Genomic DNA, 22,960 nt, shown 5'->3' with positions numbered 1-22,960 from the left:
CGCTTCACAGAATCTGTTTTGGCGATTTGGCGACTGGGCGGCCGTGTATAATAGTTACATTATAATTTACACCGTATTTTTTACCTTCAATTTTAAGATTATGGATTGAACTCCAAAAAAGAGTTAAAAAGAATAAAAAATGTTGAAATTCACCTAATAATCGACTGGTGTAGAAATGATTCATCCTTAACTAGAGACCCGATTTGAGCCTTGATATGGAAAAAATCCTACTTGAGGGGCTTCAATGTGGGCTCGAGATAGCGGGTGGGAAACCAAATATATAGTAATAATATAAAATGTGTATCATTTTCTCCAAGAACAATATAGTGGTAAGGAATTGTTTTCAAAGTTTAGCTTGTTAGGCGAAATGAGGTCTAGTTTATTGATGTCTGTAGTTACTAGTGTAATTACTCCAGCCATAAAAAGCAAATCTTGTTGTTTCATGAGTTTATCGCATTATCCACCATTGATGACTGCTAGCTACCGTTGTTTTCGTGCCCGGAGTAGCCTTTCGTGCTGTAATAGTCATGTTGATGATGATATGAGTGCGCTCTTTCAGGTGCTTTTCCTTTTAAGTTTTCTGTTTTTTTGTGTGTTTTGGTTATTCAACTCTGGCAATGTGAGTTTGCATATATTTTAGGGATTTACAAGTACTAGAAGGAAATGAGCTGGAATAGTCCAAATAGAGCGGAATGGATGTAGAGGATTTTCATGTAACTTACCTGAAGTACTTAGGGATTGAAGTATAATTGATTAATTGATTAGTTGATTGTGTCTAAAGTTCTAAAGTTTCAGCCTTTTACCCCTTTTTAGGGTAGGTAGTGGAGGGAGCAAGTTTCAACTTGTAGTCTAGGATATGTGACACTCACTATTGGGTGTACATAATGTGAAACTTGTTAGAACTTAGAAGTTAGGGTTAAGATATCTGTTGAGAATGTTTGAGAAAATGTGCTTATGTAAAGATCCTAGAAATAGGGGAACAAAGGGAAAAAAGACGATGTTGTTTACATGTCAGCTTGATTTTGAAGTTTAAGGGAGAAATTATTCATTTAACTGATGCAGGTTAGCTTCTTGATAAGCTATTTTTAGATGATAATATCTTGATAACCATATGGGCTTACCAACTAAGTTTGGAGTGAGATTTAGTGTTATTGGGTATACTTAAAGAATTCTATGTTAGTGTAGGAATAAGTGGGACATTTAGAGAACTCCCAATTTGAAGAACCCCTAATTTGTACCTAAAGATAAATTAATTTGAATGAAGTTGACCCAAATGGAGTGGAATGGATATTAATGATTTGTGTAGCCAACTCCTACTAGTTTATCAAGGTGTAGTAGAAGTAGTTGTTGTTGTACTGGCACTACTTGTTGCAGGGCTTTTTCGTAGTCAAATAAAAAAGTAGTGACATTAAAACTTGGAAAAGCGGTGGAGTAGTTAAGATTTCTATATTTCCTATGAAGTTTGTAGCACTCGCTCCCTGGGAAAATCTGAGGAAGTGAACTTTTCTTATATCAAACACAAGTCTACAAGAAAGTTAATAATGGGAAATTAGGAATAAAAAAATAAACATGGCATAGTGTGTACCAAAAATGGGAGAATGGAACAGAAGAGGAGGTATGAAAGCTCAAAAAATTAGATGAAGACATCCCAGGCGGCATATGGTGGACTATCTGGAGGGAAGGAATTTAAGACATTTTGAAGGAAAAAGCAGCCCAATCCAGAAGATAAAGCTTAATTGTATTCTGCTTTTGCATTTTTGGTGTAAACAGGAGTACATAAATAACTCTGAGATTATATTACAATTCCTAGAGTCTGTATAGTTGTAGTAGAATTTTTGTATAGATTTTTAGCTTTCTTTCCTTGTAACTATGGCCTCCACAGGCTCTTTTGATATCAATACAAATCTGTTACCATCTCAAAAAAAAAAAGGGAGAGTGGAGATAAAACGAGGTAACTGCTTATTCAAGAATGGACTTTTCAGCCTCTTTTAAAAAACTTGTGAGGTAAAATTTAGTGTATACACAAAGTAAAATGTCACACGCTTCAAGGAGTGTTGCACAAGAACCATCTACCTCCCTTAATTATCAGTGTAGACTATGGCTTTTTGTTTGTATTTCAGTTCTGGAGGGCTATGTACATTACAGTTGCAAGTTTGTTTTACATTTCTTTGTAATTTATGCCCAAACATAGGGTAGGATAGCTGGGGTTGGAGGGTCATTTAGCATATTGTGATTTTGATCTCTTGCATCAGTTGAATTATTGAAATATTTGCTTTATGTAATTGAAGAATATGCTTTAAAATGAACTTAAAATGATTTATTTTTCTTTTCTTCTTTTTGCAGATTCTGCCATGTGACTTACGGGACACCCTTTTGTGTGACCCCAGCCAAGATCAACTAGTAGAGGTATCTATTTCTAACAATGTGAACACTTTCTTTGAAAAAGGGATGTAGTATGTGTTTTTTCACCAGATTTCTCCTTGATTGTTTTAGCTTCACTCGCTGTATCTTGTAAATAGCAATATGTGATGTTTGCCTTATATCTTACTGTCAGCTAATAAACTGTTCTTGATTTGCTAGCGTTATAGTTTACCAGCTTAAATGTGCCTACAAAAGATGATATCCTTTGTTTTGCTAATATTCTTGTGTCAAAGAGGTCTCTTGCTGGAAAAAGTATGATCTGTGTTCTGGAAATTGTCATTTTGTGAATCTGACTAAATTTATCTGCTTACCACAAACATGTTTCGGTAGATATGCTTTTCATGAAATGACAGGATGAGTTTCATATTATCACATAGGTTACCAGTAATGTTTATAGGGCTTGATAATTATTTGAGATCCGTGCTATCTAATAGGTTATCAGTAATGCTTATGCATGATAATTACTATGCTGTGTGTATTATTATGCTATGATAATTACTATACTGACCAAAAAATTGGTATGATATGTTTGTAGGTGATTTTAGATTTAGGCTGTTTGCCACAAGCACATTACATAGATGATTCTGGGAGGCGTTACCTTCGAAATACTGAGGTAAACACTAAAGGTATTGAAATTACCCTACTTTATGAAAATATTGAAGTATTTATTGTCATGATAATGACTAGTGCACTTCTTGCTTAGAAGCACCAGAAGCTTATTGTAGTTTACTAGGAAGTGAAAGAGAAAAGGGAAGAAAATTGTGGTCTTGAAGGAATACAAAGTACAACAACTGGACACCAGAAGATTATTGAAGAGCTTAATTATATCTGCTTCTTCTTTTTTTGAAATGTGAAGTTATATCTGTTTCTTCTGTTAAGCAGGTCTCTATGGAAGAAATACAATGTGTCCTCAAGGAAATTGGACAATTTGGAGGAGATAATAGAGCTGGCATTGAGGGTACTTTGCATCGCATTTCCTCAATTAGGAATAGGAAGGGTGAAGTCATTGGTTTGACTTGCCGAGTTGGCAGGGCCAGAGGACAGATTGACATGGTGCGGGATTTGCTTGATTTTGGTGAAAGCATCTTGTTTGTTGGACGGTAAGTGAGTTACAAATAGATGTAAATCATGTCTGACCCACCTGCAGTTGCCTCAATTTTTCTAATGTGTTGTACTAAGCTGATAACCATCAAGCTTTATCACAATTGACTATACCTTGCTATCCTGTCAAGTTATTCTGTCTTTTTTTGATTTGTCTCTCTTTAAATTAACAGACCTGGTGTTGGTAAAACTACGATTGTGCGAGAGATATCTTGTGTCTTGTCCGATGAACTTCATAAAAGAGTGGTTTGTTAACTACTGCTGCAATTAACTTTATGGTTTCACTCTCCTACTTACTTCTCAAATCTTATTTCCTTATTATGCTGCTAATGAAAGAAGTTTTCACAGCTTAGGGATCATTGTGGTAGGTTATTGTTGACACAAGCAATGAAATAGGAGGTGATGGGGATATCCCACACCCAGCAATAGGAGGGGCAAGAAGATTGCAGGTTCCGGACCCATCATTGCAGCATCAGGTTATGATTGAGGCAGTGGAGAACCACATGCCTGAGGTGATCATTATAGATGAGATTGGCACTGAATCTGAAGTTCATGCTTGTCGTACAATTGCTGAGAGAGGTGTTATGCTTATTGGTACAGCTCATGGTGAACAGCTAGAGAATATAATTAAGAATCCAATTCTGTCTGATCTGGTATGTTTGGAACACCTAATGATTTCCTTAATGAGGAACTCCTCTTTTTTCTTACTGTCCTGCACAATAATCCATTTCAGCATCATTTGAATATATTCTTAAAGCATCTTTTCGTACCTGCTTTTTGGTTGGTAAGTGTAAGCAAACATTACTTTTGCATTCAGATTCAGAATTAGACTTTTCCATTTCAGATGCTAGCACTTGTGTGTGTGCTTTTTTTCTTTTGATAAATGAAGGCGGAGTATTCCATTAGACAAGGCACAAAGGGGGTGTCAGTCACTCATCAAGGATAACAGAAAAATGAACATAAACTCAAAGATGATAAATGATGAACTAAACACCCGAAAATAGCATATTCAAATTGTAAGAAAGCCTATAGACGCTACAATTGCAGAATTTGCACCTCGCTAATTTCTACTTGTTGGGATAGTACTCACTGCATGAAAAATAAAATGTCAAAGAAAACCAATCTAAGAATCTAGGAATAGTCATTTCCTCTGCCTGGATGCTCTCTGTTGAGTTCCAGCCACAAGCACCGGAAAGACACTGGGTATATCTCTTCTTGTTTGCCTTAGTATCTTTTATATATTCAGTTTTCTTCTCATTATTACTCTTCATTATTAGGCGATAATGCTTCCTTTCTGGTCACTTGAATTGTCAAATTTTACAGATTGGAGGAGTAGTAACTGTGACTCTAAGTGATCAGGAGGCACGAATCAGGAACTGCAGTAAAAGTGTTCTTGAGAGGAAAGCTCCATCGCCCTTTCCTTTTTTGATTGAAATAAACGAGAGAGACTACTGGATTGTACACCGGGTTAGTCACCACTTTGAGGCAATAGTGTAATATAGAAAATATCACATGCTAGACAGCAACGCCTCCATATTGACATGTTGGCACATATTCCCCTCCACCTTTGATCCCCTTGTTTATTCTTTTTGCATACTAGCTTATTGTCAATGAGTAATATAGGTTCCTTGCATTGCAAGGAATGAAAGGAAATCTTTGAGTTAAAAGCCATAACTTTATCCTTTGTGATCTCTCTGCCAGCATTTTGAGTTCTAATAGCTCTTTTTCATTTTGGAGAACAAAATGCAGACTGAAAGAAGTGTCGATGCTCTGCTTCGGGGTAAAAAACCGCTAGTTGAGGTACTATAGATATGTTCTTGCTATTTATGATCTTCTATATAGCTTCTATTCAGTTGACAATTCTTTCCCACAAAAAGGAAGTATTAATTAGTTTCCTACACGCTTGATTCAAACTCTAAATAATGCTGTTATGTTAAAAGAGGTATTTTTAGCCTTATGATGCACATGCCATACTCAAGAAGTGAACGCCAACACCTCAACCTCTAGGTAGTTAGAGTCGGCTATGCTAATTCTTACAATCTATTTTGTTCCATTTGGACCTGATTCATTCCAGTATTCAGTAATTTGGGATTCTCTAGTGGTGGAGGTTCTCTACATTTTGAACTGACAAACAAACAGACAAAAAGAACTCCTACCAAATACTGAACCTAATATTAGTGTACCAACATGACTAAGCTTTGACCGGAGCTAGTTGTTATTGCCTATATGAAACTTTTACTTTCATTGTAATGAATTCTACTTTTTTGTAAGTCTGTGTGGGTCTCAACAGATAGTTAAGTCATTCGAGATACTCCTCTGGTGTGATTTTAGGTCTACCTCGTCTTGCCCATTTATTACAAGTTATATAATTCTGTTTCCTTCAGCTTTCAACCTTCAAGTTAAAAAGTGTGGAGGAGAATATTCCTTTGCTTTAGAGAATAAGAAACCTGTAATCTATTTCTTTTTGATAGGTTAATCTAATTATTATTATTATTATTATTTCGATAAAGTCCTTTAATCTAAATATTATGCAATTTAATTTCCAATGACAGAAAACTGTACAGCAATTTGGACCATGTCCAACTTGATAAATTACCAAGTCTTCAACAAAAAGTTGTTGCCTTTTCACTACACAAATTACAAAAATGAAGTATGTAATATGATTCCATTATTTCAGCTACTGTTTTTAACTTTCGAAAGCATCAGTTGTGAAAGAGCATGTGAGTTAACTTGTAAGTAAATTTAGAGGTTACTTGCTTTGTGTTAGGATTATACAGTTGCATGTTTTTCTTTTGAGTGCAGCTGAATGCACGCCTTATTGGTGGTGGCAACGTACTAAAAATCTTTGTTTTACAGGTTAGGAGGAGAACTCAGCAATTACAGGTTGTGATTGAGAGATGGAGAACAAAAGCCTAAATACAATTAACTTCTGGTACTGCTCTACTGGTAAACATATTGATCATGCATACACCAACATTTCTTTCTCTTTTATTGGTTCAATGTTTCTTTCTGTTGCGTGAATGGAGTGAAAATATCCAATGCTTCCCTCTTTCTTCTAGCTACCCTCAAGTCTTGATACAGAATCAATGCTTGATTACTGTGCTCTTGAGTTGGTTTACTTGCCAGAAACATAACTGAGTTTTCAACAGGATCATTCAGCTTATAGGATCTATTCTACATATAACGGAGAGAGCTGTTGGAGCTCTTGGTTCTCATTAAGCTTTGCGGTTTTGTCTTAGGTCATAGGGATAAGAACTCTGTTTCAGATATTTGGCCATCGACCTATTGCTATAGAGTTCTGTTCTCTTCTTTTTCAATTGATTAAATGTTATGAAGATGAGATGCTAGTAGGTCTCTATCTCTAACTACGTCCCAACTCTACACAGGCATTTGCTTGATACGAAATTATTCATATTTGTGTCAACTCAACTCATATTAGCATTAAAAATGATGATTCATTTGCATTATCCACAGGTACAAGATCAAAAGTTTTGAGGGCTTTGAGAACCAAAGATGTTTCGAAAACAGTGAAGTTGAAGGAGCTATTGACCTACTACACTAGCAGATACATACTGAGTATCCCAACAAAAAGGTAGCAAAAGAAATTCTATAACAGACAACTTGACCATGTATAATATTATACGTTCTTGTGAGTTCAATTGAATCCATTTGGTCTCGGCTTACATCTCTCTTTTTATGTTACAAAATACAAGTAACAGATTTTAGTACAAGTTTAGTTTCATTCTTTTGATTTCCAAACTGATAAAAAGGGAGCAGTTAAATATTTTGTAATCCTTATATATTTAAAAATAGATCAGAGTTGATTATGTGAACTTTTTGCTTTCCAAAATCAGTGAAAAAAGAAATGATATTTAATGCCTACTACCAGTATTTCAATGGGAATTTGCTTTTTTTTTTTTTGGGTGACATAAGAAGTCAAATTGATTACTTTTATACTGTCCCAATACTTTGGACGCCTAGTTCATATAAACGGGAGTAACAAATATTACAAGGATTAATAATTGTCATTTTGTGAAATGATATATTAATGTTTTATTTTATAATATTCCATATTTGTGTACTTCAACCTAAGTTTTAGAAATTGGCGGTTGGAACAAAGAAGCATTTTAGTATGATCCTAAACAAAGCCATTATGTTTTGGTAAATTCAATATGATTTTGCTGACCTCTACTTGGAATTAAAAGACAAAAAACTGCATGTAACATAAAAAGTAAGAAAATATACAAAAACAAGACATGACGATTTGAACTAAGAAATAGGCTTTTCTCCATCCTAGAGAAATAAGAATATGCCAATTTCAAGCAAATTCTAGAAGCTTTAGGCGTGTTCCAAAGTAAATCAGTGTTTTTTTTAACTTATTGTTTTGCGCTTGGTATGTATTTAAAAAATATTATTTTAAAAGTATTTGTATATAATTATTTAGACAAAAACTATGGGAGGTGATAACAGAGGTAGGAGGGTGTGGAGTCGTGGGGATGGGGGCTACTGGGGTAGGGGTGAAGATGAAGTGTGTTAGAGGATGAGAAGTGACACAATCAATATGAAATGTCCCACGTGAAACCTGTTTTCCCTACTTTCATTAAAGAAATCATTTCTTCATGTTTTTAGGTACATATAGAGAAAATATTTCCAAAAAAATTGACCAATCAAATATGAGAAAATATAAAAACATTTTCTCTATACCGAACACACCCTTAATCTCTTCAACACAACCAACCATTATCAGTATCACTACAAAAGAGACATTTAATGGCAATAAATTAAATTTCCTATATTGCTGCAAAAACATTTAGCAGCAATTGAGTTAATGTTATTGGATCCAAAGTCGCTATACATAGAGTGTTGGATATAAATACTGAATTATATATTGTCGCTAAATAATTACCGATAAATCCTTATGGACATTTAATTTATCTTAGATACTATCTTCACTATGTTTTCCTCATTTGTCATCTTTCTTAATCAACATGCATATATATACACACTCAAACTTGTTACTTAACTTCAAATAAAACATATTTATTTGTTAACTTTACTAGCTACAAAAATGGCGATTACAACGTTTCCATCTGTGGATAAATGTGCATCCATAGGTCGCGAAAAGGACACAGTAATCGCAGACATGGATGGAACTTTACTTCGAGGAAGAAGCTCTTTCCCTTATTTCGCCTTAGTTGCTTTCGAAGTTGGAGGTGTTTTAAGGTTACTTATACTTCTCTTATCTTCACCACTCGCTGGACTTCTTTACTATTTCGTCTCGGAGTCTGCTGGAATTCAAGTACTTATTTTTGCTACTTTTGCTGGGATGAAAGTATCTGATGTAGAATCGGTAGCACGTGCAGTGCTACCGAAATTCTACTCAGATGATCTTCATCCTGAGTCATGGAAAGTGTTCTCTTCTTGTGGGAAACGTTGTGTTTTAACCGCAAATCCTAGGGTTATGGTGGAAGCATTTTTGAAGGATTTTTTGGGAGCTGATTTGGTTTTAGGAACTGAGATTGAAAGTTATAAAGGTAGAGCTACTGGCTTTGTTAAGAAGCCAGGAGTACTTGTTGGTAAAAACAAGGCTGATGCTCTTATAAAAGCTTTTGGAGAGAGTAAACCTGAGATTGGTTTGGGTGATCGTCATACTGATTTTCCTTTCTTGGCTTTGTGTAAGGTTAGTTTTAATTTGCTGCATTTTTACTCATCAGATAATTTTTGAAACTTGTGATCTGAAATAAGTCATGCATCCAAGTGTGTAGCTTAGTGATCGTGAAATGGATTGGGCACCATGAGGTTTCAGGTTCAATTTCCATGCCAGACACAAAATACTACTCTGATACCTCTGCCCCCCAATTTATATGAATCACTTTTCTTTTTAGTCAGTTTCAATAAAAATAACACATTTCTATATTTAGTAACAATTTAACTTTAAAATTTTCATTTTACTCTTAATGAAATGATTATAGTCATATCACTTATTTTAGACTACACAAGTTTCAAAAAATTTTCTTTTTTAGACTCTGAATCAAGTCAAACTATATCATATAAAATGTGATGGACATAGAGTAGGTGATTATTTCTTCCCATCTGTTCTAGCTTTAGTAGACAGACAATTACTTGGTACATGTTGTTGGGACTTGGGAGATGACAGATATCCCGTAGAACTAATCGAGAGGCATGCTAGCTGACTTGAACACCGTTGCTGTTAATATTTGTGTGTCTATAACTCAAATCTCATTAAGGTATATGTTCAAAAAATGCAGGAAGGTTACATTGTACCACCAAAGCCAAAAGTTAAAGCTGTAACAACAAGCAAACTTCCCAAGCCCATCATTTTCCATGATGGCCGTTTAGTTCAAAAGCCAACACCTCTCATGTCACTACTCATCCTGCTGTGGATCCCAATTGGATTCATTCTGGCGTGCTTACGCATTGCTGCTGGTTCCCTCCTCCCTATGCCTATCGTCTACTACGCCTTTTGGGCGTTAGGCGTTCGTGTCATCATCAAAGGTACCCCTCCACCTCCTGTCAATAAATCCAACAACAAATCAGGTGTCCTCTTCATTTGCTCACACAGAACTCTCCTTGACCCGATTTTCCTCTCTACTGCCCTTGGACGTCCAATTCCAGCTGTTACATACTCCGTTTCACGTCTCTCTGAGATCATTTCACCGATTAAAACAGTTAGACTTAATCGTGATCGAGATTTAGATGCATCGATGATAAAAAAACTCTTACAAGAAGGTGACCTAGCAATATGCCCTGAAGGAACAACATGTAGGGAACCGTTTCTACTTAGATTCTCCGCGTTATTTGCTGAGTTAACAGATGAACTTGTACCCGTTGCTATGGTGAATAAGATGAGCATGTTTCACGGTACAACGGCTAGAGGATGGAAAGGGATGGATCCATTTTACTTCTTTATGAACCCAAGCCCTGCTTATGAGGTTACATTTTTGAATAAGTTGCCGTATGAGCTAACTTGTAACGCGGGGAAATCGAGTCATGAAGTAGCTAACTATATACAAAGGGTTATTGCTGCAACTCTTTCTTATGAATGTACTAGTTTTACAAGGAAGGATAAGTATCGTGCACTTGCTGGAAATGATGGAATTGTTGTTGAGAAGCCTAAGATCAAAAAAAGTATAATGGGATGCTAATATTTTAAACTCAACTACTATACATGTATTTGGTCGGGTGGAAGTATAAAACTCCACGCCTTAACTGTTGTTGTTGTTATGGTTCCTTGCATATATATATACTCTGGCCTGCTTTGCTATCAACAGTCATGTTTTTCTTTTAGTTGTTGCTTTGATCTGCTTGAGTCGAAGATCTTTTAGAAATAGCACATCGTATACCTCGAAGAGGTTTGCGTACACTCTACCTTTCTCAGACTCAACTTTTTGGAATTTCACTTGAATTTGTTGTTGTTACTATGTACTTAGCATTAGAAGATTTCAACTATTTAAAATAATGATCATGTCATGTACTCCCTTCTAAGAAATAAAATGATTCAAGACTTCACTTGTCAATTAGTTGGCTAGTTTTACATTTCACACTTTCTCTTGAGTTGATCTCCTTTATGTAAAAGTTTGTGCGGATCACTAGAAGTGAGAGGCTTGTTCGAGTGGTTAAGAACCTTCTGGTGATGTTATTGTGCATGTTAATACTAGAAATTAAAATATTAAGTGTATGATAATTAATAGGCATAGAGGGGAGAAAGTGGTGTTATAATTCTCTGTAAATCACGTAATCTCAAAGACACGTCCTCTTCATTATCTCTTATTTCCTTCGTTCATTTTTAATTGTCATGATTTTCTTTTTTAGAGTCAAATTATAAGAACTTTGATTAACATTTTATGATGTATTATTTCATCTGCAAAAAATTGCAATTTATAGTACTTTTCATATATTTTTTGAATATCTAAATTTTAAGTTTAAAATATCGAATTAATGTAATTTAATTTAACTTTAAAAATTAGTCAAATTGACTTTTAAAAAACGCAATATGATAATTAAACGTGGACGGATGAATTATTAATTATCCAACTAATCCTCAAATGACTATCTATATTCTCGACATTTATATATAAAGGATGTTTTCTATGTAATTATTACTATGTACACAAAAACATAAATTTCAAATGTGAAAAAATAAAAAAATAAAAAAAACTCCAATGTGCTGCTCGCGTCTCTTTCCACTTGAGGCGCAACTTTCAAATGCTTTCGCCATTGACAGACGCTTCGAGAAAATTTTGTCTCTAAAAAATAAAAATAAAAAATAAAAATTCAAATGTATATTTACTAAATTTATTTTATTAATAATGTTTTGGAACTCTAATTAATTTGAATATTGCTACTACTATTTTGTGTAGTTATTTAATACTAAAAGTTAAAAAGAAAAAAAAAATGATAAAACTTTCTTAATTTCGTAAATTGAAATAACTATTTTTAATATAAGGAACAAGTAATATAAAACAGATGAAGTTGGAAAGGATAGCTTGAACTATAATATATAAAGATCAAACAAATATTCAATAGTTTTAATTTATCCAATTTTTCTTTTATTTCCTTTTTCACTAATATTGTGCTCAAGAAGTAAATAATCTCTTACTATCTCTTATAAATACAATAAAAAGAAATATCATTTTTTTTTTAAATCTCTTATTAATAAAACAAATTTATAAAAAACCAAATATCTGTCATTCTTGTGAGTTGGAGCGAGTCCACCGTGATATGATACAAATTGAATCACATTCATAATAAGCTTTTCTTTTTTATTTTTCTTCTTCTTTGCTAGTTGTTGATTTTTATTTTTTTTTGGGAATAAAATTGATTAATTAAAAATGGATGGAGGTTCATTCTCTTCAAGCATAGGAGATTCAATTGATTTTGATGAAAAAGATTTATCACTTAGTGATAAACTCAAAGTATTCAAAGCTTCTGCATATGATCCTGATTCATATGTTACCAATCGATGTCGTCAAATGAGCGAAAAGGTTTCATTTAATTTTCGTAAATTTAAATTTGTGTTTGCGTATGTATGCCTTTTGTTGGAACTCAAAACCATGGGTTTCGATTGAACCTGAGTCAGAAATTTGACAAAGGGGGTGTAAAATTGACATTAAACCTATGTATACCACATAACATTGCTTGCAGATACATATCTATTGGTGCATTCTTGTTAAATATGGTTTTGGAGACGGAATTATGGATAAAGATAACAAAATTGTACAAGGGATTGGAAGTGAAGGGTCCTTACCATCCGAGTAACTCGCTCTAATCAGCACTTGATTAGTTGATCACGAAGGAGAAAATTGTTTCTTATATTTTGGTTATTCTAATTTGAAATTTGGATAATGTGATTATTTTGTTGTAAAAGTAAAGTGCTGCTCTAGTAACAATTAATCAACGACAATAGTTTAATTATTGTTAAATATGTATTTTTATCGGTAATTAGTACTTTTTGTAAATGTTCCTAAAATCTATAACGATATTGGATTCAATGATAATTAACAAATGTCGGTAAAGACTTTAACATTCTTTGTTCATATGTATATTTATTACCGCTAAAAGTTGTTTTTGTTATAATGATATAAATAAATTCTTTGGAAATTTTGAACAGGAAATAAGGCATTTATGCCATTACCTTATGGACTTAAGGAAGGCTTCTGCAGAGGAAATGCGAAAAAGTGTTTATGCTAACTATGCTGCTTTCATACGGTAAGCAAACTCAGCCATACTAATGAATTCAATATCTGTTACTTACCAAATTTTTTGCCATTCTGGGATAAGTGGTGTTATCTTTAGAAACGAAATGAGAAGGACGAAAATATTAGACTTGCCACCGATATCATTCTTAGAACTCAAAGATATGTTCATATGTCTGCCATAAAAGCTCAACTTGCCATAAAGTAATATCTCTTAAAAAAACAGAAGAATTTAAAGGATTGCTTACAGTGAATGTCGCTCCTCTAGGTAGATGTTCGTTGAGCTTTAGTGGGAGTTGTTCACATAGCTCTCCGCCAAGAACTGAACTTTGCCTGAAGCACATGAAGCTGGAACATTTTTAGTCTGAAACAACCACTATCACTCCTTTTGCAGTGTATCTAGGCTGTTGCTGCATCATCACTTGCAGAAGTGTCTTATTCGTTTTATATATGCAGCACATCAAGGGAAATATCCAATCTTGAAGGACAGCTTATCGCGTTGAGAAATCTCCTATCTACTCGAGCAGCAATTGTTCATGGTTTAGCTGAAGGAATTAATGTTGATTCTCTGGCTAGCTCTGATGGTTCAACACAAGATGATAGGTCTAATAATGATGACAATGATAGCACCAATACCGAGAGTTGGTTAGGACAATTTATAGAGAAGCTTGAAGTGTTACTTGCTGAGAGGAGAGTTGATGAAGTTTTGGATGTGCTGGATGAAGGTGAACATATGGCAAATGATACTCGTAGTAAACAGACATTGACTCCATCCGCGTTATTATCATTGCAGAAAGTTATCACTGAACAGAAGCAAAAGTTAGCAGCACAGTTAGCAGAAGCTTCTTTCAAGTCTTCAGTTGGTGCTGCTGAGCTTCGTTCTGCAGTACAAGCTCTAAAACGCCTTGGTGATGGACCTCGTGCTCATACCTTAATGTTAAGTTCTCACCAGCAGAAGTTGCATGGTAATATGCAGGGTCTTCGTCCTTCAGGTACTTCACATGGAGTAGCATATAGTGCTGCTCTTTCGCAGCTTGTTTTCTCGACAATGGCACAGGCCACAAGTGATTCCTTGTCCTTATTTGATGATGAACCTTCCTATACATCTGAGCTAGTAACTTGGGCAGTCAACCAGACTGAGAATTTTGCTCATCTTATTAAAAGATATGTCATAGCTTCACCAGCAGCATCAGGATGCTTAAGACCTGTTGCTGAAAGTGTTCACATAAGTCTCGGGCACTGCTCTTTGTTAGAAGCTCGCGGGTTGGCTCTTTCACCAGTTCTCCTGAAAAATTTTAAGCCCTGTGTTGAGCAAGCACTGTATGCCAATATAAAGAGGATCGAGCAGTGCACTGCTGCACTTGCTGCTGCAGATGATTGGTCGCTAACTTATCCACCAATCGGCTCACGTTCTCTAGGAACTTCATCTCTTGCTGGTGTAATCGCCTCCCAGCCAAAGCTCTCAAGCAGTGCTCATAAATTCAACACAATGGTTCAGGTGATCAACTTTGCACTTTAGCAGAAATAAAAAATTCTTGCATATAGCTTTTCATCTCATATCGTTATCTTCCTATAGTATGTAACTGAAGCTCCTTATGGCACTAAACTTGATCATTCTCACAGGAACTCTGTGAGGACATTAGTCCTCTCGAAATCTTACAATTGTCGGAGAACACTTTGGAAGGTGTGATGCAAGTGTTTAACTCATACATAGGTATGTTGGTAAAAGCATTACCTGGTTCAGTGGACAATGAGAACCTTGAAGGATCTGTAAACAGAATTGTTAGGCTGGCTGAGACAGAACCTGAACAGATTGCTTTACTAGCCAATGCATTATTGTTATCAGATGAGCTAATCCCTCGTGCAGCCGCCAAGCTTTCATATGCACAACAATCTAATAAGACAGATGATACATCTAAACGAAGTACGGACAGGCAATCCCGTCCTGTAGAGCAGAGAGAACTGAAGCGGAGACTCCAACGTTTAGTTGATCAGCTCCGTGACAGCTTTTGTAGGCAACATGCACTTGAACTCATTTTCTTGGAAGATGGTGGCGTTCGTTTAAGTCCAGACATGTACCTAAATATGGATGGAAATCCAGAAGAGATAGAGTGGTTTCCATCTCCAGTATATCAGGAAATGTTCGGGAAGTTAACTCGAATTGCTAGCATTGCATCAGACATGTTTGTGGGAAGAGAAAGATTTGCTACTATTCTTTTGATGAGGCTCACTGAAACTATCATCCTCTGGCTTTCTGAAGATCAAAATTTCTGGGAAGAGATTGAACAAGGGCCAAGGCCTTTAGGTCCACTTGGCCTTCAACAGGTTTTTTTTGTCAAATTATCTGTTTTCATCTGTCTTTTTCGCTCTTCGCGTTCTTTTGAGAACTGAAACACTATTCTGTTTCCCCTGCAGTTCTATCTAGATATGGAGTTTGTGATACTGTTTGCTTCACAAGGACGTTACTTGTCTCGAAATCTTCAACAAGTAATCAAAAACATCATAGGCAGAGCTATTGAAGCAGTTGCTGCAAGCCACATTGATCCATACAGGTATACCATAGATAATAAAACAAATCCCTTGAATTATAATCCTCCTCATTTTTCCGCGATTGAAACCGACAACACGAGCAGGCTCATTAATGTTAAAAAAATTCTAAATCTGCAGTGTACTACCAGAGGATGACTGGTTTGCAGAAGTTGCTCAAATTGCTATAGATATGCTAACTGGGAAAACACAAGTAGGGGCCATGGAGAATGTTAGTAGCCCTACAGCATCATCAGTTCTTTCTCATGGAAGTAACTAAATTTAGAACTGTCTTTCCACTAAAGGATAGTAATCAATTAAAATACTTCATATAGTTTCTTGGTTTCTTGATTTGATAATCAGCTAACATACTTCATTCAGTTGGTGTTTTATTAGGAAAATTTATTTATTTAATTGTATTCTGTTTTCTTTTTTTAGCTAAAATGTAAATTTATCATGCAACTTCTCAAGATTATCAACCTCCTAGATGTTGCAGTATTCATTTTTGTAACGGTGGTGTCTAGACCAGCTTGAAATGCACCTAGACTATTCCATCGAGGAACCTACTACTACCGGCTAGAATGTAGCAGGTATGAAATCACCTACCTATTTTGGCCTCTATAGAGATTCAAATCCTAGTCTTCTACTTAGGCAATGAACTAGATCAGAATCATTCTCAACGAGTTCATAAGGGTGTTTTCGCCTGTCCGGTGTAGAGTTTACATTTTTTAGAAAATGTTTCTAATTTTCTCATGTTCGGTTTATCAAAAATTTCGGAAAACATTTTCTCTAAGAAAATAAATTCCTTAAAAAATGAGGAACATGACTTTCCGAATAGAAATAGGAAAAACAACTTCCATAAGTGACATTCTACATTGATTGTATCCTCTTCATTTTCACCCCACCCCGGTAGCCCCACCATCCCACACTTCTACCCAATCCCCACGATCTCATACTATTTGTCTAGATTATACATGAATGTTTTTAGAATAATATTTTTTTTACCTATGTACCGAACACAAGAAAATAAGTAATAAACTCACTTATTTTCCTAGAAAACATTTTTCTTCGTACCGAACACACCCCTAATCTCCATGATTTTTATCCCACTTCATTAATCACTAGGTCCCCGAGTGATAAGATGCTACACCTATTGCATACTTTGGATCTCATTATACTAGATTAGCTCTACTATGCAAACATTACAGGTAAATGTTAGCATCCATCTTAAATATTTTTTCTTCACATAGTTTTGTTGAAACAACCTATTACAATATGATCTAACTGTGACTACAACTTTTTACCTTCATATTCTCCAAGATCTTTACTTTCAAAATTTTGAGCATATTTACATTTTTCTTTTAAGACATGAAGTACTAAATGGATGTGTTGCATCAAAAAATCCAAAATAAAAACAGAAAGACTGCTGCTTGATGAAACATTGAAACAAAGAACACCCACTCAATTGACTATTTTCTCATCCTTGTCCATAGATTCAAATATCTATAGCTCGCTCGATAAGCCATTTGCTTCGCGAGAGAGCACATTTGAAACAGAGATTTTGACAATTGGAGAAAGGGAAGGACACAAACTAGCTAACAATAACTTCATCACTTATTTGCCATACCCTGTGGATTACACTGTTTGTGCACCTATTCAAGGGGTTTCATTATTAACCCCGAGTTGCTGATAATTCACATAGTCGATTTCATTTAACCGTATACAACATAAGATCTGCTCCGGCAATTCTTCAATTTTGTTACCCTGATTTGAAAAGTGAACAATTACTTGCAGCTGATTTTGCAAAGAAGAGAATTTGAGGTCAGATACAGATACTCACCTGAATTGTGAGGCCTACATCCAAGGAGCATAGCTTTAGCCTATCTAGGAATGTTTCGCAACCCTTCCTAGAGATGTAACTGAATCTGTGCATATCTATATCAATCTCAAAATAATTTTCTCCCTACAAAGACATCATTAGCAACTTAATAAGAACTTGAACATATTTCCTTCAATATGAATAAGACGATGTGTGCATTCTATTCAAAGATGTGATGGCACTCATACTAATGCCCGCCCACACAAACATAAAACTCAAGTTGTTCATCCAAATAAAACTCAAATCTGACAATAATACCTTATAAAACTCATGTTGAGGACGTGAAAGAACAGGTTTTTCATTGTATGCCTGCATAAGCTTCCTCTCTGCTGCACTTAACCGGAGGTCCTCCACATTTGCTACACGACCTAATATCTTCAACCTTTCCCTAAATGGAACAGTACCATCCATTGGAAAAGCCTTCACTTTTTCCACTTCATCATCCATTACTCTCTGATCAATAGGAAAGAGTAGGAAAAGATTGTTCAGTAAAAATTTCGACTCTGATAGTTTACAAAGAAACAGACAAGAGGTGAATAAACCGTGAAATAATGACTGGGTAACAAGCAGTACCCAACTCAATACTACTAGAGAATGTACACAGAAACTAAAAGAATGTGAAAAAAGAAAACACCAATAGAGAAACAAATGTTACAAGAGGCACAATAAAAAAGGCTAACATGAAGAAACATGATTAAACAATTAAGAAGCAACAGTAGATATACAACTAGAGACAGCTTAAAAGAGAAACAAGGACCAATGACATGGTAACTAGAAGTCTAGAACTTACTCTTATGTTCTCTTGAAAATGAGAAGGAAGTTCTTTTGCATAACTTTCGGAAAGCTTAAAGTACAAGACAAAACTCATTCCTTTTCCATCAGTTTCACCCTGAAAAATTGCAGTAGGATATAATGGTACCTGTAAAAAAGAAAGAAAAAGAAGGGCGAAAACAGCATCTTAGCAACTCAAATGCGTGAATACTGTTATTAATAGAGGTTATACAGCCAGCTATATTGGAAACCTACATGGATGCGAATAAAGTCTTATAGTTCAAAAGCCATTTGGGTGTTGAATGACTTTGACTTTAAAGAGACTCAAAACACATTTCATGTGTATCTTAAGCATAAAAATTACTATCTTTAAATTAACCATCAGACCAACTTAATGACAGCCAGAGCAATGGAGAAAAAAAGAAAAGAAATACACTTATTCTCTTAAAGCTTAAATTAAACGGTACCTGAATATTCACTACAAGAATGGGTGGAAGTGTCCCAGAGTGTTCAATGACAGGAAGTTCCACAAGTCGAGCAATATGATCAATTTTTCTTTGAGATAAAAATACATCAACGCCAAAAGGATAATATGCAGCATTATTTGCTGCAAACTCTTTCTTTTTGTCCCTGCAGAAGTTAAAATAAGTGAATAATACAACATAAACAAAAGTAGAGGGCAGTTGCATTGGCAGACAGCATGCATACACAAACTTATGATAACCATAACGTCCACAAAACACATCTTTAACTACGGGCATATGGATTTTCCCTTGCTTTTCTACTTTTTGTAAATGAAGGATTTCATCTAAGCCATTTTTTTATGACTGGATTGTCACACTCATAAAATAAGTGCTTACCTGTTTGTTTTGTGTATCTGTAAGTATATTACCTGAAATAGTTTCCTCCCCGGACCCTGAAGGTATTTGGTTCAATATGGGACCAACTATCAGGCAATTTATTCTCCAACGGGCAAACTGGTACTTGGCTACCAGCTATGGGCCTTTGAAGCACGGTTTTAGATGAAACTGCACCCAAAAACAAATAAAAGTTAGCTAATTGTATTTTCCTTCTCCTTGATCTGGTAACTGGATCACAGATAACTTGATCATCACTCTTGAGTCCATCCGAAGGACAAATTTATAGGGAATTTTCAAGCTCAAACATTTACATAAGATGCCAAACAGCCAGTTTTCAGGCTCGGAGACAGACATATGATGTCAAGGATTCCATTCCTCTATCACAATCAGTCTCTTCTTTTCTTTTTCCTTCTCTCTTGATTTTACAGCTTGATATACGAAACAGGTCTAAGAAGGTCAAAATTGAATTTTGAGAAAACAACTAGACTAAATTTTCCTTTAGACGTGCATTATTAAAGATCCGCCAGGTAGTGGATGTAGCTTTTCTTCTGAAGCGTCTTAGTTTGTAGCTGCCGAAGTATAGCATTGAGGTGAAGAGCGCATTCTCTAGGGCAAGTCTCCTTTTGGAACTACTTTTCCTTTCTCTCTCAGCTAGACTAATTTTCTATTAAGAAGTAGATTGTTAAGATCCGTTCCACGCCAAGGTGCAGCAGAGAATCAAGGACCTTGACAAGGATGCCTTTGTTTTATCTTCTATACTGACCCCACCTTCACACTCTTACACTTATATTAAGGGAGTTGCTTAAAAGGAGACGAGGTACACCTAAAATCACATGGAAGACAGTGGCCTCAAAAGGCCTATAATCGTTTGGAATGAATTCACACTTAGCAAAAGATTTATATAAGCAATATCAATTAGTTGGGAAATATGTTTTAGCTGTAACTAGCTTTATCACTGCCCTGTACAAATCAACTACATTTTCAGTCGTATTTGCGGAGATTTGTTTTTATTAGTCCCAAATACCAACTCCAAATATATAAAACAGCTGAAACAGTCATCAGATAACACATAATTTTGCCTCAAAGAAGATGAGACATGGATAATCCAATAAGAACGCTAATTCCCCAAAATATATTTTGAGAAAAGATATTCCTCTGAACAATAATAATTGCTGTTTCTTGAAAGATATTCCTCTTAACAATAACTAAATCCTGTTATAGACGTAGCGTAATTCTTGAAATTTCATCTTTATATATGTCTTCAATAGAAAAAATTGCTAATTACTAATTGCAACAAATTTAAGATACTTTAGAACTAATATTTGAAAAAGTAACCAATAATGATGTTCAAACTTAATCCATTATGTGATGCACATTTGAAGAACTTCGTGCCAAAGCAACTAGATCAAAAGTTAGATGTAGATACTCACGTAGAGTGGCACAAGGATTTCCATCTTTCCATTTGAAGGGAAGCTTTAGGTCCGCTTTCTTCCTTGAACTTGGAGGACTAGAGCTAAGAGATCTCTTCTCAACAGGCACAACAGTGGAGGTAAGACGGGGCAGACAGTTGTTTGAAAGAATTCCACAGTTCTCCAACAAACCATCCTCCCTGCCACTACCTATATTTTCAGAGGACGAGATCTCATCAAGGAAAACAGGCCGTACCTCACTGTGAGGTACATCAAGGTTTAAATTAACATCCCCATGGTTAATATCTTTGATAGAAGCTACACTAGTCCGCCCACAATCAAAGCTGTTGACAGAGAGTACATCTGCAGTAATTGTGTTCATATTTTAATTACAAAGTTCAAATGAAACAAAATTCTAACAGTTGAAACAGAAGATCGAAAACTAGAATACTGTACCATCAGGAACACTCTGGAAATCCTCATCACTGCAATCAGATTCAAATATTGCAGCGGAATCAAACCACGCCTCCTCAGTCCGTCCTGTGATTTTCATGACCAACATTAAACAATTGAGAAGGTCATTTGTGATGGTTTTATCTGCTATTCAACTTTCAGATAAAAACATGAAAACTTAAACTATACTAGTTCCTTCCTAATGAATGATAGATGGAATGGTGAAAGCACACTTAAGTCCTAATGGACAACGAAACATACAATCTCACTTTAACTTGCCACTTGCCACTTGCTGAAGGCATTTGATAGGAGTTGGGGAAAAAAAACGACATTACAAGAACATTAGAAACTATTAAGGCAATTTCTATACAGTGGAACACCACACCATCTAAAGTTTTACTATTCAGGTAATTTGTATACAAGACGAGCCAATAAAAGTGCGTATTATCACAACCATTAAATTTGAGAATGAGGTGCTCATCACAATCTATATCTCACCGCTATCTCACTCAATCAAATCATATACTAAATTCCTTTTTTCCAGCCACTCCAAAGCTCCTCTAAGTAAAATAGAAAGAATACTCCTTTTTTTTCTTTCTAAATTGGATATAGAGGGAGAGAAAATGGGGAAAAAAGATTACAAGGTGAGGAATCATACTTTCACCAACCAACCAGGTGAAACTTCATGTAACCAACCAACTAAGCTACTAAAACTCGGATTTATCGAAACTTTTCCATCCTAAATGGATCTCATCACCTCCAGACCTCCATATCTCCACCTTAAAAACCTTCAACTTAACCAAACTGACTCAAAATTAAAAAATTTAAAATGCTGATTACTTTCACAATTCAACAAAATTCTAGATCACAACACCTAATAATCCCAAAAAAAAAAAAAGTGAAAACAGAGATAGAGAGAGAAAGTACCCTGAAATGTTGGATTATAGTTATCCAAAGGAAATGACTCATCAATTTTATGAAGTGAGCTAGATTTCTTCCTTCTTCTTCTTCCCCTTCTTTTCCTAAACTTATTCGAACCTTTCAATTTACCTCCAACACAACTATCTGGCCGCGATACACATGCTCCCATTTCCGCAGGATCATATGCTTCTCAACCAAATAATCTTCAAAATCGTTAACAAATACTATTTGATTTCAATAAAAAAAAAAAGAGAATTCATATCTATATCATTTTTTTAGAGAGAAAAATCTATTGATTTTGAGGAAAAAGGAAGCGTGAAGAGGTGGAAGAAGCCATTAATTATCTCCTTATCTCCAAAAAATGGGTATATTCTTGGAATTATGTTACATGATTTTCAGAGAAGAAGAAAAGAAAGTTTAATTTTTTCTTCTTTTCTTCTTCTCAAAAGGAAGTCAAAACGATTATTGTAATGACGATTGGTGAGAAAAGCCCAATTTTTTATTTTTTTTTAGTTTAAAATAAGTGAATTATTTAAAATTTTAAAAAATTATTAAATATTTTTTTATATTTACAAAATAGTGAGAATTGTGTAAGAGTAACATTAAAAAGTACATTAATGTCTTTAAATATTTTTTTACTTAATATAGACTAAAGGAACTAGTAATTAATAATCAGATATTTAGATTAGATTAAACTTATATATAAAAAAACAAAAATGGGCATGGTCAATTAATTTTGTAATTCTTCACAATGTTAATTTTAAAACTTTTGTAAAAGTAAATTATTTATATTCAAAAAATATAATAATATGAAAATAACAAGAAATTTGGAAAAGTAATATTTTTCTATTCAAATTGTGTATGATCAAGGAAGATCATTTCATCGTGGGAATTTGGTTAAGT

At 34.9% G+C, this 22,960-nt stretch overlaps 4 protein-coding genes across 4 annotated transcripts; 3 read left to right on the top strand and 1 right to left on the bottom strand.

Moving 5' to 3' along the window:
* The first annotated feature begins 274 nt into the window (after positions 1 to 274).
* LOC125854298 (uncharacterized protein ycf45) lies at positions 275 to 6,659 on the top strand. The gene is made up of 9 exons (XM_049533809.1): positions 275 to 559; positions 2,344 to 2,406; positions 2,957 to 3,034; positions 3,304 to 3,521; positions 3,696 to 3,768; positions 3,891 to 4,175; positions 4,846 to 4,989; positions 5,272 to 5,322; positions 6,379 to 6,659. The coding sequence occupies exons 1-9, from the start codon at positions 368 to 370 to the stop codon at positions 6,436 to 6,438; spliced, it is 1,164 nt and encodes a 387-aa protein (XP_049389766.1). The 5' UTR covers positions 275 to 367; the 3' UTR covers positions 6,439 to 6,659.
* Positions 6,660 to 8,590: 1,931 nt separating this feature from the next.
* Positions 8,591 to 10,688, top strand: LOC125854293 (glycerol-3-phosphate acyltransferase RAM2-like). The gene is made up of 2 exons (XM_049533803.1): positions 8,591 to 9,202; positions 9,792 to 10,688. The coding sequence occupies exons 1-2, from the start codon at positions 8,591 to 8,593 to the stop codon at positions 10,686 to 10,688; spliced, it is 1,509 nt and encodes a 502-aa protein (XP_049389760.1).
* A 1,674-nt stretch (positions 10,689 to 12,362) lies between these two features.
* On the top strand, positions 12,363 to 16,229 carry LOC125854285 (exocyst complex component EXO84A). The gene is made up of 6 exons (XM_049533784.1): positions 12,363 to 12,527; positions 13,154 to 13,251; positions 13,695 to 14,736; positions 14,862 to 15,563; positions 15,654 to 15,790; positions 15,906 to 16,229. The coding sequence occupies exons 1-6, from the start codon at positions 12,375 to 12,377 to the stop codon at positions 16,042 to 16,044; spliced, it is 2,271 nt and encodes a 756-aa protein (XP_049389741.1). The 5' UTR covers positions 12,363 to 12,374; the 3' UTR covers positions 16,045 to 16,229.
* Positions 16,230 to 17,205: 976 nt separating this feature from the next.
* On the bottom strand, positions 17,206 to 22,511 carry LOC125854294 (uncharacterized). Its single transcript, XM_049533804.1, has 9 exons — positions 22,064 to 22,511; positions 21,140 to 21,223; positions 20,705 to 21,046; positions 19,307 to 19,442; positions 18,882 to 19,044; positions 18,434 to 18,562; positions 17,902 to 18,096; positions 17,605 to 17,727; positions 17,206 to 17,528 (listed from the first exon to the last, which is right to left on the bottom strand). Exons 1-9 carry the CDS (start codon positions 22,224 to 22,226, stop codon positions 17,421 to 17,423), a joined length of 1,443 nt encoding a protein of 480 aa, XP_049389761.1. The 5' UTR covers positions 22,227 to 22,511; the 3' UTR covers positions 17,206 to 17,420.
* Between the last annotated feature and the right edge of the window lie 449 nt (positions 22,512 to 22,960).

The sequence above is a fragment of the Solanum stenotomum genome, chromosome 2 (assembly GCF_019186545.1).
Source record: "Solanum stenotomum isolate F172 chromosome 2, ASM1918654v1, whole genome shotgun sequence".
NCBI classification, from domain to species: domain Eukaryota; kingdom Viridiplantae; phylum Streptophyta; class Magnoliopsida; order Solanales; family Solanaceae; genus Solanum; species Solanum stenotomum.
The sequence above is the reverse complement of the archived record's forward strand: the minus strand, read 5'-3'. Positions and strand labels throughout refer to the sequence as shown.

Excerpts from the sequence above, each read along its gene's own strand:
- LOC125854298 (XM_049533809.1), top strand. The coding sequence starts at position 368 with ATGAGGTCTAGTTTATTGATGTCTGTAGTTACTAGTGTAATTACTCCA. Across the intron at positions 560-2,343 it reads ATATGAGTGCGCTCTTTCAG|ATTCTGCCATGTGACTTACG; the intron begins GTGCTTTTCCTT and ends TTCTTTTTGCAG. Across the intron at positions 3,035-3,303 it reads GTTACCTTCGAAATACTGAG|GTCTCTATGGAAGAAATACA; the intron begins GTAAACACTAAA and ends TCTGTTAAGCAG.
- LOC125854293 (XM_049533803.1), top strand. The coding sequence starts at position 8,591 with ATGGCGATTACAACGTTTCCATCTGTGGATAAATGTGCATCCATAGGT. Across the intron at positions 9,203-9,791 it reads CTTTCTTGGCTTTGTGTAAG|GAAGGTTACATTGTACCACC; the intron begins GTTAGTTTTAAT and ends CAAAAAATGCAG.
- LOC125854285 (XM_049533784.1), top strand. The coding sequence starts at position 12,375 with ATGGATGGAGGTTCATTCTCTTCAAGCATAGGAGATTCAATTGATTTT. Across the intron at positions 13,252-13,694 it reads AACTATGCTGCTTTCATACG|CACATCAAGGGAAATATCCA; the intron begins GTAAGCAAACTC and ends TTATATATGCAG. Across the intron at positions 14,737-14,861 it reads AATTCAACACAATGGTTCAG|GAACTCTGTGAGGACATTAG; the intron begins GTGATCAACTTT and ends TCATTCTCACAG.
- LOC125854294 (XM_049533804.1), bottom strand. The coding sequence starts at position 22,226 with ATGGGAGCATGTGTATCGCGGCCAGATAGTTGTGTTGGAGGTAAATTG. Across the intron at positions 21,047-21,139 it reads TTTCCAGAGTGTTCCTGATG|ATGTACTCTCTGTCAACAGC; the intron begins GTACAGTATTCT and ends CAATTACTGCAG. Across the intron at positions 19,443-20,704 it reads AAATCCTTGTGCCACTCTAC|TTTCATCTAAAACCGTGCTT; the intron begins GTGAGTATCTAC and ends TTTTGGGTGCAG.